The 17,318-nt window shown below is 41.9% G+C and overlaps 1 protein-coding gene across 3 annotated transcripts in view; it reads left to right on the plus strand.

Moving 5' to 3' along the window:
• The window catches only part of TRABD2A (TraB domain containing 2A), a 116,564-nt gene that overhangs the window by 93,159 nt on the left and 6,087 nt on the right, over positions 1-17,318 (plus strand). For 2 of the 3 annotated variants that reach the window (XM_068271291.1, XM_068271294.1), the window contains 2 exons: positions 501-591; positions 4,211-4,471. In XM_068271291.1, coding sequence (XP_068127392.1) covers positions 501-591; positions 4,211-4,471 — 352 coding nt within the window. The remainder of the gene's footprint in view (positions 1-500; positions 592-4,210; positions 4,472-17,318) is intronic. The other variant, XM_068271292.1, reaches the window with a different exon arrangement.

A 17,318-nucleotide genomic window follows, 5' to 3' on the forward strand; every position in this document is an offset into this window, starting at 1 on the left:
TTGGAAACACATAGCTCACTCGTATGTTCATTTCTTCCCTTATTTAATAACATGCATCAGTAATGTAAATATGTTTAGTAACATGCAGGTCTCATATCTTATCAAGATGAACATTTTTGTTCCACGTGTATTGAAATGATGTAACATACAGTACATAATAACAATAATACTTAAATACAGCTTTTCTCCAAGTGACCTCATTTAGGGCAAGGTGTTATTGAAGGAACATGGGAGATAGCTGCTGATACAACTCCACTGACATGTTACACCATTGCTGATACTGTGCAGTTTACAACCTGCAGATATACCACCACCATTACATTAAACCTTGCATATAATCCCAATCTGCTACTTGGCATTGTGCTAATATAGAATTGTGAGAAAAAAAACAAACATGTTTGGAAACAGTTATTCTAACTGAGTGGGCTTGTATGAAAGTATGTCTAATCCTTCCCCATTCTATATATAAAAAATAAAAAAATGATGTTTTAATCTCATAGGCCATTTTATGGGTAACAATACCGTCATCGATGTATTAAAAAGATACGGCTATGATGTGTATCACACTCCTGCTGGGCGGTCCATCACAAGGTAAGTGCACACAATCACACAAAAATACACATCAGACCTGTTGTACTTTATAAAGGTTATTAGGGCTGGAGAACACGGAAGTGAATAAATAATCTTTCAGCCATAATCCAAATTTATTTAAAAATATGTGTGGTAGTACAGTGGATCATATCAAACCAAAAAATGAGGGATGTTAAAAGTATCTGTGCAACTACAGTCATTCAGTGAGATCTTTATTTAAATGAATCCACAACAGTTTAAAGGACGACTGAAGTGAGAGAGATATGGAGGTGGCCATATTTGTTTTCTTTTATACAATATCAGTTGCCTTGGCAGCCCTGCTGATCTATTTAGCTGCAGTAGTGTCTGGGTAACACCAGAAACAAGCATGCAGCTAATCTTGTCTGATCTGACAATGTCAGAAACACCTGATCTGTATGTATATGTTTGTTCAAGGTCTATGACTAAACGTATTAGACACAGAGGATCAGCAGGATAGCCAGGCAACTGGTATTGCTTAAAAGGAAATATATAGCTCAAAATCCCTATCGCTTCAGTTGTCCTTTAATCACACAAATGCCAATTTAGTCACCTTTGCCATATCAGACTAGTGCAGCATATTGAAATCTACGCCCTATTTGGTGATTCTTATGTCAGCCAGGGCACAGGTTACAGTGTCCCCACTCAGCTGTCCAGTGACAGGTGAGCTCCATGCACTGGTCCTGTCAGCCAATCACAGTAATCACTTAATTAAAAATAGGCTCTGGTCCTTAAAGGACCATTATCGCAAAAAAAGTAGGCTGTCAAAATCTGACAACCAACAGGTTTTAGGCCAGTCCATCTCCTCATGAGGGATTCTCAGGGTTTTCTTTGTTTTCAACAGCATTTTCTGAACAGCAGTTTAACTGCCAAAACCGTAAGATACCAGCCGGCCTCCCTATTCACTTGCACACTATTTTGTCAGTTAGACTTTGCAACTGCTGTTCATGAAATGCTGTTGAAAACAAAGAAAACCATGAGAATCTCCCATGAGGGGATGGACTGGCCTTAAACCTGTCGGTTCTGTCAGATTTTAACTGTCTACTTTTTTTGCGATAGTGGTCCTTTAAGAGGTAAGAGCCAGAATTGTTCAAATGCAATCTGAGACAGTATCTGTTTTACAATCAAATACATTTTTTTTACAATATTAAAATAGATTATAATTACTGTATAACAATAGAAAAAGTTTATAATTTAACTACACACACATGGCCTGTTGCCTCTTGCCAAAGGAGATTGGAGACCACCATGAAAAAGAAAAAGAAAAAAATCCTGAGGATTTTCAGACAACTCTGGATTTGGACAAAGTATTAACTATGTATTTTGGTTTAGCACAAATGGACATAGCGCTCAATGCTGTAAATACAGAAATGAGGAGAAGAATCCACTGGAGAACAAGTCTCTCAAATTCAGTTTTCAGCGTATCTAGAGAACACCGTGACACCCGTGAGATCTCTTCAATTCGAGTGAGCACCACCACCTCACTGCCAGAAGGGGGCGCTCACCCTTTCAAGATGACCCTCTATGAAATTGGGTCTTATGCGCCTGCAGGGTCATTTAAAGCGGAATATAACCCTGCATTTCAACTTTGCTCTAAAACATTATTTACAGCATATTATATGCAAAAAGCATTTTTTTTTTCTAGACCAGCATTGGAAGGGTTAAACACAGGTTTTAACTTCTATTTAGTTATATGTCTCTATTTAGAAATGTTACACACTCTTTGGCTGTCCTCCAACTCCTTCTCAGTGAGAGAGATGAGTCACATTCACCACTTAGATACATTTATGTAAACAAAATGTATCTATGTCAAGTTCGGATGCGTCTGCAGAAATCTCCAGGAACTTTAAAGCACTGTGTAACCCTTCCAATGCTGGTCTAGTAAAAAAAAAAAAATGCTGGTTGCATATAATATACTATAAATAATGTTTTAGAGCAAAGTTGAAATGCAGGGTTATATTCCGCTTTAATTAAGGAAACCGTCTGCCTGCCATGATCCTCCAATACGATGATCTCCTCCACACACTTTCAGCATACAACACCTCATAGATAAAAAAAACACATCCCTCCATAGCGTAAAACCATTCACCGATTTATTATATGTTAAAAACGGCCACTCACATGTTAAAAACTTGATTTACAAGCATGTAGTTTATAGGGCTCTCCCCCTTAGCATTGGTTGCCTGGCTCACTTTGCCATCAGGCAGAAGAATTGTGTCTGGATAAGCATCCCTTGAGGAGGAAACTCATAGGCCCCTGATGAGACATATACTGTCAAAACTAGTAGGGAGGGACTATATGCGGAAACAAGGTCAGGTGGCATGGAGAACTAGAGGAGCAATCACAAGTTGGCCAGGCACCCAATGCTAATGGAGAGCCCTATAAACTCATGGCAGGTGGAGAGTGGCTTTTAATGACCCTGCAGGCGCATAAGACTCAATCTTACAGAGGGTCATCTTAAAAGGGTGAGTGCCCCCTTCTGGGGGTGAGGTGGTGGTGCTCACTCGAATTAAAGAGATCACACGGGTGTCATGGTGTTCTCAAGATACGTTGAAAACTTAATTTGAGAGACTTGTTCTTAGTGAAATCTTCTTCTCATTTCTGTATTTACAGCATTGAGCTCTATATCCCTTTGTGCTAAATGAAGTTACTATACTGTATAGGAAGAGCGCCACAAGATATACTCCATTATTTCTTTGTAGCCAGCGCAGTGTTTTGGATTGGATTTTGATGTATTTTGGTTGTTTCAATGTGCTTTTAAAGTGTTTTGAACTACTTATAACAGTGTATAAAATACTGTAACATTTAACAACACAAATATATAAAAGAAACAGTATTATACATTTTGATACATGATGAAAACTTTGTATCTCTGAAATGTTGTAACTCGAGTCATTTATAAGTGTATATCCCATTAAATCGGATCCGAGATGAAAAACTAACTATAACAACGTGTCTATATATCTTATCTAAAATTTAGATAGTTTGCACAGCAAATCTAGCTGCAAACAACTTCAACAGTATATGATTATTTCTTCCTGTGATACGACAGCAGCCATGTTCTGCTTGTCACATTACACACAGGCAAGCTGATAGCATATCCAGCCCTCAGCTTGTGAAAAGTCCACTCCCCTCTCCTCCTCCCCTCTGCCTCTGAAATCTATGGCTAGTAACACATCCTCGTCCTGCCCAGACTGAGCTCCCATAAGCCCTTGCTACATGGCTCTAAGAGTGCCAAGGCACAAAAAGAGCTGTGGGCGAGGCTTGTTTACTTAATAAGGAATTAGAGTATTAAAACAAAAACAAAAAAAAAGTATTTGGCTTGAGGAATGCCCCATAAACGGAACACAATTATGAAAAGTTTATCTCGGATCCACATTAAGCACCAATAATAAAAAGGTAACACATATTTCCCTCACTGAGTCAATTTTTAATTCAAATAATATTATTGAGTGTATGCATGATAATGATATTCATTGATGTGTTCATGATCAAATTGTATTTCAGCGTTACTTTTACAAATGTGATTTTATAAGACAAAAAAAGAAAGAAAATTACTTTTAGATGATGTGTTCTTACATATTATTATTTTATTTTAAAGCAGTAAAAATAAAAAGACACCATCTCCCTCCAAGTTTTCATCCTCTCCGTTATTACCTGGCCTGTCAACACCACCCTATACGAAGAGCTCAAAGTTAAAGCAGCCCATAAAGATGCACAGAGACAAGGAGCTGTTACCAGATCTACTGATATCCGACAATGTAGACCTGCTGGATAAAGCTGACAGGAAATACAAAAAAAAGAAGCAGCGTAAAGGAAAACACCGCCACTTTAGTGACCTCTGGGTTCGCATTCAAGACAGGTAGGATTTGGCTTCTGAAGTGACTCAGGGTTTGGGTTGTTTGTAAAAAAACAAAAACAAAACAAAAAAAAACACTACTGCCTACTATTATCTAGCGGTAATGTATTGCACACCTGTCATTTTCACTGCTTGGCGGATGCTTGCCCGGCATTCCGGTCGAAAAGCTTTTCTGCAAGTGCGCAGGAAAACATTTGAAAGCTTTTGCCGGTGGTCAGCATTTTTCATCTCCGCAGAGGGACACTGAAGCGCTGCGCTAAACGACTGTTTCCAGGGTTGGTATTAATGACAGGAAAATAGGGCTAAATACGTGACGTTTGCACAAATGATGGTAAACGGTGGGAAACATTGGCACAGTCACTGCCCATACACTTGAGAATAGGCAGTGCTTAACGACAAGTGCCGCAGCCAGTGATAAAGGATGTGCAAGCGTCCGTGTGAACCAAGCCTTAGTCTCAGGTGTAAACATAAAACTATACACATTAAGGCTGCTTCCACACAGGGACGTTACAGGCGCACGTTAGTGCAGCCTGTAACGCTCTCCAACTCACAGCAATACAAAGTCAATGGGGCTTGTTCACACTGCCCACGTTGCGTTACATGTAATGCTGCACGTTCTTCAGAACGTGCAGCATACTACAGCGTTCCAACGGCTTAAGCTGCGTTAGACTGTTTGCACATGCTCAGTGTTGGGGTGGAGAGGAGGCGGGGAGAGGCCGCTACGTAGCTGCGCACATGGCTACTCAATATGCACTGCACTGGTGGCCGCTGATTGGCTGGCGGTACCACGTGATGCGGAGTGTTTCACTCCGCATCACGTGGTCCCGCTGGCCAATCAGCGCCACTCTCACTGCCCTAATGCAGAAAGAGCCGCTTAACGCGGCTCACTCAATGTCCTCTACCAACACCGGCAGGCGTTGCGTTAGGGGATGTTATGCGACCATAACGTCCACTATAACGCAACGTCCCGGTGTGTAACTAGCCTTAACCTCCCTGGCGGTAAGCCCGAGCTGAGCTCGGGCTATGCCGCGCAGGAGGATTTCTCAGGGTCTGCTGGGGCGATTCGCCCCATTCAAAGTGCTGTGCGCAGAGCCAGCACTTTACTAGCCGCGCGCAGAGCTCGATCGCCGTCGCTCTGCGGCGATCGCCCGCACGCAGCGGCGGAAGAGGGCCCCCCCCCAGAGCCCTGCCCTGCCCGGATCAATGAGTTCCGGGCAGCGCTATGGGCTGGATCGAGTGCGCATGACGTCAGGACGTCGGCTGACGTCCATGACGTCATGCCGATCGTCGCCATGGCGACAGGAGAAGCCAAACAGGGGAACGCGTTATATACGCGTTCCCCTGTTTGCTATTGATGCCGGCGACGATCGCACTAGAGGGCCACATGCGCCCTCTAGTGGTGTTTCATGTAGCTACCACTCTGGTAGCTTTACATGAAACAAAAAAAAAATCAAAAAAAAAAAAAAGGATTTTTGGCCATTTTGAAAAATAAATTAACCGCCAGGGAGGTTAAGCAAACCCAAAGCCTAGAAGCTCTTCCTACTCTGTACAGCAAACACAGTACAGGCCATATACACATACTATGCCCCTTATCCCATCCTAGATTACCAGTTTCGTTCACTTTAACTGCAGTGCCAGGTGGTGGACTCTGCTTTCCAATACCCCAAACTGATGCTGGCATGCTTTTCCATAAACTCTGTAGTGCCCATTCAAAGCAATGGTATCATTTTGGTGTGATGAATACATACACCTTTTGCAGGTGTAATGGGTGGGGCTATTCCACACTGCACAGCATGGTGGCCAGAGGCAGATTGGGTACGGCATCAGACGTTTTGTACTGCTCAGCATTTCCTCGTGTGAAAGAGCACTATGACTAGTAATGAAAATAAAATGTATTTTTCATTCTCCAGACCCCTTTGAAAGAAATGTACTAAAACCAAGGAGCCCAGAGAAACTAATTTATCAAGGCAAAACAAGTAGTGATGGGACTGCACACATACCTCTTGAGGGATAATGTCTTGATACATGCCAGGGTATGGCAATACACCAAAAGCAGTATAAAAAAAATATCACCCCATATGGAAGAAAGCTTTTGCTGTCTCCCAGCTTAATATTGTAATTAGAAGTTGCTTAACCACTTGATGACCCAGCCTTTACCCCCCCCCCCCCACCCCCCTTAAGGACCAGCGCTGATCTCGCTGATCTGTGCTGGGTGGGCTCTACAGCCCCCAGGCAGAGTGACCAGATCGCCCCCCTTTTTTCCCCACTATGGGGATGATGTGCTGGGGGGGGTCTGATCGCTCCTGCCTGCGTGTGGCTGGCGGGGGGGGGGGCACCTCAAAGCCCCCTCCACCGCAGGATTCCCCCTCTCCCTCTCCTCCCTCCCTGCCCCGGAGATCGGAGGCTGCACAGGAACGGATTTGTCCTGTGCAGCCTCTAACAGGCTCCTGCCTGTAATGTGACAGCGATCCCCGGCCGCTGATTGGCCGGGGATCGCTGATCTAGTACAACGCTGCTACTGTTAGCAGCGTTGTACAAATGTAAACAAAGCGGATTATTTCCGCTTGTGTTTACATTTAGCCTGAGAGCCGCGATCGGCGGCCCGCAGGCTATTCACGGAGCCCCCCATCGTGAATTGACAGGAAGCAGCCGCTCGCGCGAGTGGCTGTTTCCTGATTAATTAGCCTGCAGCCGGCAACGCAGATCTGCGTCGCTGGTCCTGCAGCTGCCACTTTGCCGACGCGCGTTATGAGTGCGCGGTCGGCAAGTGGTTAAAGTGTATCTGAGGTGACATGATGTGAGATAAACATGTGTATGTACAGAGAACAACATATTAATAACCAGGTTGTTTTACTTGTTTTATTTTGCTGACAGAAAGAGTTAATTTTTGGCATGGAAGTGACAGTTTTTGTCTAGTCGGTGCCTTCTTGGGAATATAGTAAAAATCACTGATAAGCAAATTGCAGCTATAAAAGTTTTCCTGGCAGAATACAACTTCTGAGAGCAGGGAGAGATAGAAAAGGGTCAATATATTTTAATTTAGGGACACTTAATAGACTGCCACTGAGCAGAGACAACAAAACATTTAATCTACTGTTTAAATATAAAATAAAACCATGGGAGATCTAAAAAAAAAAAGGCACTTTTAGGAGTAGAATGATAAATACAATTGTTTATCTCATCAGTTTATTTTCAGCTCGGGTTCACTTTAACTCGTAAAAGGTTGTATGTTATGAATCGTCGAGAAGACCCTTATTGTTCCTGCTGTCAAAGGAATCATAAAGATTTGATTCATATGCTGTGGCACTGTCCCAAGTTGTATAGGTACTCTATATTGAATATGGTGGATAAGGCTTATGGCGTATCTATCCCATGGGCTGTGCAGGTCTGTATACTAATGGAGTGTACACACTTGAAAGATTAATAAAAGATCTTAGACCAATTTTACCACCATCCATGTAGTACGAGAGCCATATTCTACACAGTCTATTCTATTGAGCTGAACTCCTCATCAGATAAAAAGCTTTGCAAGATGCTGCACACAAAGATGCTGTACACATTCAAAAGATCAGTATCTGCAAAAGATCTGTTCCTGCAAAATGCATTCATAGTCTATATGATATCTGCAGAGCCTCATACCCACCTTGTTTAACAGACATTCATCTGCATATCTGACAATCATCTGCAGATCCATCCTGGTAGATCTGATCTGCAGATGAATGTCTGTTACACAAGGTGTGTATGAGGATCTGCAGATACCATAGACTTATGGTGTGTACACACTTGAAAGATAAATGAAAGATCTTAGACCAATTTTACCACCTTCCATGTAGTATGAGAGCCATACCTACACAGTCTATTCTATGGAGCTGAACTTCCCATCAGATAAAAACTCTTTGCAAGATGCTGCACACAAAGATGCTGTACACATTCAAAGATCAGTATTTGCAAAAGATCTGTTCCTGCAAAATGCATTCATAGTCTATGATATCTGCAGATCCTCATACACACCTTGTTTAACAGACATTCATCTGCAGATCAGATCCACCAGGATGGATTTTTAGATCTGCAGATGATTGTCAGATATGCAGATGAAGTCTGTTAAAACAAGGTGTGTATGAGCATCTGCAGATCTCATAGACTATGAATGCATTTTGCAGGAACGGATCTTTTGCAGGAACAGATCTTTTGCAGATACTGATCTTTTGAATGTGTACAGCATCTTTGTGCACAGCATCTTGCAAAGATTTTATCTGATGGGGAGTTCAGCTCAATAGAATAGACTGTGTAGAGCAGGCTTTCTCAACCAGGGTTCCCAGGAACTCCAGGGTTCCTTGAAGACTTTGCAGGGGTTCCTTGGCATTTTGCCCCCATCGTGGGTGAATTATAATAGAGCACATTATAATAGTGCTTACTGTAAAAAGAAGCACTACATTGGGGATCAGAATAATAATGAGCACAGGTGATGAGTGGCAGTGTAATAGGAGGTAGTGAAATTAACAGCCTCAGCTACTTTTAAAGACCACGCCTCCGGAAAAATAAATGCAGGGGTTCCTCAAGATTAAAAAAATGTTTTTTGCAGGTGTTCCTTGAGATCCAAAAGTTATTTGCAGGGTTCAAAGGTTAAGAAAGGCTGGTGTAGAGTATGGCTCTCATACTACATGGAAGGGGGTAAAATTACCTTTCATTTATCTTTCAAGTGTGTACACACCATAAGTCTGCTAAATGTGGTAGATGCGACAGAGCCTGTGTAGATCATTATCCAGCGCTTATTATTATTATTATTTAGTATTTATATAGCGCCGACATATTACGCAGCGCTGTACATTATATATATATATATCTTGTCACTAACTGTCCCTCAAAGGAGCTCACAATCTAATCCCTACCATTGCCATATGTCTATATTATGTAAGTACTGTAGTCTAGGGCCAATTTTAGAGGGAGCCAATTAACTTATCCATATGTTTTTGGAATGTGGGAGGAAACCGGAGTGCCCGGAGGAAACCCACGCAGACACGGAGAGAACATACAAACTCTTTGCAGATAGTGCCCTGGCTGGGATTCGAACCAGGGACCCAGCGCTGCAAGGCGAGAGAGCTAACCACTACGCCACCGTGCTGCCCTCCTGACGTCAATCGTGGCGCATCGCCGTCTCTCCCCGCCCCTCTCTGTGAAGGAAGAGTGAGAGGGGTGGACAGAGGCGGCAATCCGTGCGGCGATTGACATCAGGAGGGGCAGAGCTGAAGCTGAAAGCTCTGCCCCTTACAGGAAATGCCGGCGGATTGCCCCCCGGGCGATTTGGGGGCTCTGCAGCCCTAGTTTAGCGGCGGGGATGCGGCGGATTACTTGGGAGCACTGAAGCGAACTATAAGGAAGCTTTTGCCGGTGCGGGCCACAAAATATTGTATCGAGGGCCGCAAATGGCCCGCGAGTTTGAGACCCCTGCACTAGAGAAACTGATTTATGCCCATGGAGGAGTGCCACACAAGTTTGAAATGTCCCGGGGTTGGCAGATTTTGAGTTAATAAGGGACAGGCTGTTTGGTAGAAGTCAAATGGATTGCAAGGGTATGTATTGATAACCAACATCACTGCTGCTGTCAGACATCAAGTCGGACACGCCGGAGGGCCTTGTGGAGTCCATTATGTGTGGAGCGATGGATAATGGGCGACTTTATTTCCATGTGATAATTCACTCCTGGGGTTTTATGCATTGTTTTGTTATAATATTCTGACCAACAAACACACTGCTGCATGTTAGCTGTACTGTTATCTTGATATAATGTTTTAATAAAGGCTGATTAAAAAGCAAACGAAAAAACAACTTTTGCTTGAACTTTGAACAAGCCTGAATGCGCTAGCCTTACTATACTACTATTTAAATGAGGTGCAAAGAAAAAGTGGAGCAGGTGCCCAGAGGAGCCAGTCAGATTGCAGCTACTAAAATAAACAGTTCTGATTTTATTACACTAAATTAACCCTCTGCACTCCAGAACGTTTTAGCTAACATCTCCTTGTTACAACAGGGACTGCCTAAACTTTTTTTTTACCAAAAACAAGGATTTTAGTCTATATTGGGCTAGTCAGAGGGTCCCCACATTAAGGGCTGGTTCACAATGGGGTGATTTTTCAGCGCTTTGCTGATGTATCCCTATGGATACATTCACACTGCATCGGTTGTGATTTTGATTAATTGAAAACAGGCTGCATGCAACGTTTTGGGGTGATTGCTCTGTGATTCTCGTTCTATTGAACGGGAATTACAAGCGCAAATCGCACTGAATCACAACAAATCACAAGATTTGGGCAGCTGAATCGCGGACGCAAACGCTATCGCGGTAAAGCGCCCAATGTGAACCAGCCCTAACTCTTGTCCAGGGGTCCCATTTTATCTAGCGCTATGGAACATGCTGGCACTATATAAATGAATAATAATTATCTAGAACCTGCCCTGCACATAAGCTCACCAATGGCAATGATAAACAGATTCTGACTGAGGGCCAGTGCACGCCAAACACCGCTAGCATATCCACAAACGCTAGCGGTTTTTGAAGCGGTTTTTCAGAGAGATTCTAGGCATGTTTGTAGCGATTTTGTAAACAAGCCTAGCAATTTTTGGAGTGTTTTTGTGTAGTTTTTTTATATTTTGTTACAGTACAGCTGTAACTGAGCAGCTACTGTAACAAAAACATTTAGGGCTCTTTCACATTAGGGCAGATTTTCTGCGTTTCAACGCAAAGGGTAAAGTTTGCGTTACCCAAGGTGAAATGAAAGTCCATAGACTTTCATTTTAGCTTTCACATATAACGCAGCCTTTTTGTGCGTTGCGTTACACTGCACCCAGGCGCAGTTTTTCGGCCGACGCTAGCTTTATGCGTTACAATGTTAGTCAATGTAAAACGCACACTATGCGCGTTTTTAATCCGTTAACGCAGGCAATCAGTCCCAGAATGCAACAGAGGAACAATGTAGAAAGTTGAAAACTAAAAGAAAAAAAATTACCTGCGTTTTTCTATGTGCTGTAACGCATTGAAAACGGATTAAAAACGCACACTGCAGTGCAACGCATATCAAAACGCATTAAAAGCATACAACAAAACGTATGCTTTGAGCGTTCTCCAACGCAAGCTCTGATATGAAAGAGCCCTTAGACAACTGCTCTGATCTAGCGTTTTTCAGAGCGGTTTTCTACTTTCCTATACTTTAACATTGAGGCTGAATCACCTCAGGAATCAGCAAAAATGCTGCAGTACCCGCTCTGTGTGCACCATCCCAAATCCCAATGCAATACATTAGCCAAGAGGTTTTCAACCCGCAAGAATTTTTAAAAACACTCAGAACCGCTCTTGGTGTGCACCAGTCCTGTTAGAGATTTATTAATGTTTCTCCAGTTTTCTTTGCTGCTGTGTTTTTCCCACCATAGAGGATAGTAGAGGTAAGGCCTGGAACCCACTAGCAGTGCTTTTCTAAGCCTTTTCTGAACACTGGTGCTTTCAAAAGCTCTTGCTAATGTAATGCTACGTGTGCGATTCCACTTGAGGGATGTGATTTTTTTTAAACCTCCCATAGCATTGTATTAGCAAGAGCTTTTCAATTCTCAAGCACTTAAGGCTCATACACACATCAGACCATAGTCTTTTGAAAATGAAAGATCACAGACCAATTTTACCCCCTTCCATGTAGTATGAGAGCCATACCTACACAGTCTATTCTATGGAGCTGAACTCCCCATCAGACAGAAATCTTTGCAAGACGCTGCACACAAACATGCTGTACAGACACAAAAGATCATTATCTGCAAAAGCTCTGTTCCTGCCAAAAATCCATTCCTGCAAATTGCAATGATAGTCTATGAGATCTGCAGATCATCATACACACATGATTTAAATGACATTCATCCAAGTGGAATAGCCTCAGAAGAAGCACCGCCGTGCGAAACGGCCGTTAGGCTGCCCGATTTGCACCCTGCACCCGCTGCCACACACCCACGGTAGGACTGTATCGTTTGCCATTTATTTGCTGACAAGTACATTGTATGCATCTTTATGATCACAGTCTGAACAAAATAAAAGCACAATACGTTTACTGCAGTGCCGGATGTTTCTCCTTTCTTCCTTAAGCCTACAAGATTATCTCATGTACATATCCTGAGCACGCAGTTTACTACCGTGGGATTGTCTTTCAAGGGGTATCTTGCCGACCCACCCAGAATTAGCCGTGTGTAGTGCCGACCCTCTCTGAACCTCCCTCATCTGCATATAATTATTTGAAGCTTGACTTTTTTTGTTTTAAAAACACTTTTCTTTTATTGGTCGGATGAAATATGCTAATTTTTTGAGATAGAAAAATTGGGTTTTCATGAGCTGTATGCCAAAATCATCAATATTAAAACAATAAAAGGCTTGGACTACTTCAGTTGTGTGTATATGAATCTAAAATATATGAAAGTCTAATGTTTGTCAGTACATTACAGAAAATAATGAACTTTATCACAATATGCTAATTTTTTGAGAAGATCCTATATATATATATATATCTGCACACCTTGGACACCTTGGTGATGCTTTTGCATTTCAGTGAAAGTTACTAGACAAATAAACTGAGATGAAACAAAGTGCACTATAATAACTAAACCACATTACATATACCCTGTAATTACCATTTCCATTATTCCTTGCTCAAGGCTATACGCTAAACTATGCTTTAGAATTCAGCAATATATATTGCTTAAATTTGATTAGCATCACATAGAACCAGCAGGAACCTGTATAAGCCTGTTCTGAGAATCATGTGCATGTGTCACTTTGAAGCAGTTGGGGCATTCCACCTGGGATATATGCCATTACATTCACATAACTGCTGGAATTTTATCAATAAGGTAAAGAGCAATGTGAACCGTATAGTTGTCTACTGGACAAGATATCAGTTTTCCTGACTGCTTTGAACTGAAGAAGGTTGAAATATCATTGGTTACCAGGGGTTACTGAACTTTTACATCATCACCTGCTAATTTCACAGGACACACATGACAAAGCAAACAGAAAACCTTCAGCACCCAGGTGTGAAATACCCCAACAGCAAAGCAGCTAATTCTATTACTGACTAGTGTATGGCTATGTGTGTGTTTTGTGACATAATACCTTGGTGTCAATTGCAGCTGTCCATCTACTGGACCAAATAATATTTGCTGCTTTTCAAAATGCCACAAAATAATAGCACTAGAAGCAAAGAGGACATATGCTATGTGTAATACTTCTGAGATTTTTTAAAAATGATTTGTAGTAACATTAATTGAATGAAGTGCGTCTATACAATGCTAAAACAGAACTTTAGGATGAATTGCAATTTAGATTAATGCTATTTCATATTATTATTATATAGCACTAATATTTTTGCAGCTCTCTGTAATTACAGATATAAATAGCAGCAAATACCAAGGCGTTCTACAACTGGGGTAGCACAGCCAAAGTATGCATACAATTACAAAATACAACCTAGGGTAGTATGGATACTACACTGTCATATAGCATGTCCAGGAAGAGGTTCATACCAGAAAATGCAAGGCAATGACTGAGGGATGGCTCTGCCCATAACAACTTGCTGTCTAAGGTGAACAGGAGGTGAAGGGAGCTGTGGTGACCTGACTTGGCATTTGAGAACGCGACTAAGCTTGATCTGTAACTACCATGGCCTAGGTCAGGTTATAGGTTTGCTTGAGGATGTGAGGTTAAAGGTTGCATAAGATGATCATGAGACTTTGTGAGTGCCAAATGTATTGTGAAAAGGAATTCCAGAGGAAAACAGAAGCTCACCAGAAGTCCTGAATGCAAGTTTTGGAGGAAATTACTAGTGAAGAGAGAGAGAAAAAAAGGTAATTTCCAAAGTGAAAATAGATTTTGAGTAAGAGTAGTTCAGCAATGCACGAATGGGCTGCATTGTTAAGAACTTTATAGGTTATTGTTGAAAACTTGACCTGGGCTAATTGTGTGACAGGCAGGTAATGGAGAGAATGACAGAGGGGAGCAGCATTTAAAGAGGAACTCCAGTGAAAATAATGTAATAAAAAGTGCTTAATTTTTACAATAATTATGTTTACGTTTTTTTCAACGAGAATCTCTTTTTTGAGCTCGAGCTGTATTTTACCTCATGTTGTTACCTCATGTTGTGACACCCAACATTACAGTAATGAAAAATGTTTTCTTTCAGTACAAACATGCCTGTACTCTAGCCATCTTCTACATCTTCTTCACGACATACAGGTCCTTCTAAAAAAATTAGCATATTGTGATAAAGTTCATTATTTTCTGTAATGTACTGATAAGCATTAGACTTTCATATATTTTAGATTCATTACACACAACTGAAGTAGTTCAAGCCTTTTATTGTTTTAATATTGATCATTTTGGCATACAGCTCATGAAAACCCAAAACTCCTATAAAAAAATTAGCATATTTCATCCGACTAATAAAAGAAAAGTGTTTTTAAAACAAAAAAAAAGTCAACCTTCAAATAATTATGTTCAGTTATGCACTCAATACTTGGTCGGGAATCCTTTTGCAGAAATGACTGCTTCAATGCGGCGCAGTGTTGCCAACTCATCCCTTTAATTACTGACACATATGAATTATACAGGTTTTGTGGCTAGGTAGATGCAGTTAAGGCACTGATTATGTGCAAATAGCCCCAGAACCTGTATAACTTAGATGTGTCAGTAATTAAAGGGATGAGTTGGCAACACTGATGCGGCGTGGCATGGAGGCAATCAGCCTGTGGCACTGCTCAGGTGTTATGGAGGCCCAGGATGCTTCGATAGCGGCCTTAAGCTCATCCAGAGTGTTGGGTCTTGCGTCTCTCAACTTTCTCTTCACAATATGCAACAGATTCTCTATGGGGTTCAGGTCAGGAGAGTTGGCAGGCCAATTGAGCACAGTAATACCATGGTCAGTAAACCATTTACCAGTGTTTTTGGCACTGTGAGCAGGTGCCAGGTCGTGCTGAAAAATGAAATCTTCATTTCCATAAAGCTTTTCAGCAGATGGAAGCATGAAGCGCTCCAAAATCTCCTGATAGCTAGCTGCATTGACCCTGCCCTTGATAAAACACAGGGGACCAACACCAGCAGCTGACATGGCACCCCAGACCATCACTGACTGTGGGTACTTGACACTGGACTTCTTTAAAATATATGAAAGTCTTATGTTTATTATTATTATTGATTTATAAAGCGCCAACATATTCTGTGGCGCTGTACAAAGTAAATCAGTACATTACAGAAAATAATGAACTTTATCACAATATGCTAGTTTTTTTGAGAAGGACCTGTACAACATGCACCATGGCAAAGATAATATATTGTACATTGCAACATGCAGCAGACAAACTTAACAGGAATTGTTACAATCATTCACAAAAGTATGTACACCACTGGCAGAAAGGTGCCATAGAGGCCACATAGAAAGACTGGTACAGAGACATTCCTAAAGGAAAATAAGTGAACACAAAAAAAAACATAAGCTGTCACAGAGAGAGAGACAAAGCGCACACAAACAAACACAGATCGACCACAAATACATAAAAACTTATAGCAACACACACAGCAGACAGAAACAGAGAGTACAAGAGAATGCACATAAAAGGACCATAGGGGGAAAACAAAGACATCCACAGGATAATCAGAGATAGAACCAGAAGGGGAAAATAGAGACTACAAGGGAACCCATTGAGAGACACAGACTAAAAGAAGACACACAGAGGTGGAGACAGATTTTTTTCCCCCCATAATAAGCCTTTCTATGAAAAATATTTATTTGCTATACAAACACAATTTTTGGTACAAAAAAACAAACAAAACAAAAACCACTACAATGATTGCAACAAAGAAATAAGCATTGAGGGCTTTTTCACACCAGAGCCCTTTTACAGCGTTTTAATGCAAAGTCTATACTTTGCGTTAACCAAGGTAAAAGGAAAGTCCATAGACTTTAATTTTACCTTTCTCACCCAACGCTACGTTTCGATGCATTGCTGTACGACGCACCCGGGCACATTTTATCGTCGGGAATCGGCGTTTCCCCGTCGGGTTAATTGATACTACCGCCGCTATTCAGCGTCGCACCGCAGATTCCCAACGACAGCCGCAGGCTAGTCAACGCGTGCAGGAGAACGGCTCCTGCACGCATTGTTAGATGTGAAACGAGCCTAAATCTTCAATCATGTTTTTTTTTACAATACAAATAAAGATAAGAAAACTTTGAAACATTTTTTACAATTTAACCTCTTAAGACCCGCAGTCTTAACCCCCTAAAGACCAGGCCATTTTTCTGCTAATTGGCCACTGCAGCTTTAAGGTCAAGCTGCAGGGTCGCACAACACAGCACACAAGTGATCCCCCCCCCCCCCCCTTTTCACCCCACCAACAGGGCTCTCTGTTTATTTTATTTTTTTATAAATATTTATGTTTTTTTTTATATATTTTTACTATATATCTTATTTTTTCTAAACCCCTCCCTCCCCCCCAGCCAGCCAATCTTGGTGATTGGCTGTCATAGGCTTCTGCCTATGAGAGCCGATCGCTCTCTTCTGCACCAGGGGGACAGCAGTGTCACACGGCTGTCCCCAGTACAGTGCTGCTGCTGATAGAAGCCCTGTACTAACTGTAAAGACGACGGTTTCGCCGTCTAACAGTCGGAGACTGAAGGCGGGGCGGAGCTCCGCCCCTCAAGCAAGAGATGCGCGCGATCTCCTACAAACTACAGCCCCTGGACTTGACGCTAATTGGCGTTAGGCGGTGCTGGGGCTGCTGCCGCGGCCACGCCCATGGGCGTGGAGCAGTTTTTAGGTAGTTGAA

Source organism: Hyperolius riggenbachi, chromosome 1 (assembly GCF_040937935.1).
Source record: "Hyperolius riggenbachi isolate aHypRig1 chromosome 1, aHypRig1.pri, whole genome shotgun sequence".
NCBI lineage: Eukaryota > Metazoa > Chordata > Amphibia > Anura > Hyperoliidae > Hyperolius > Hyperolius riggenbachi.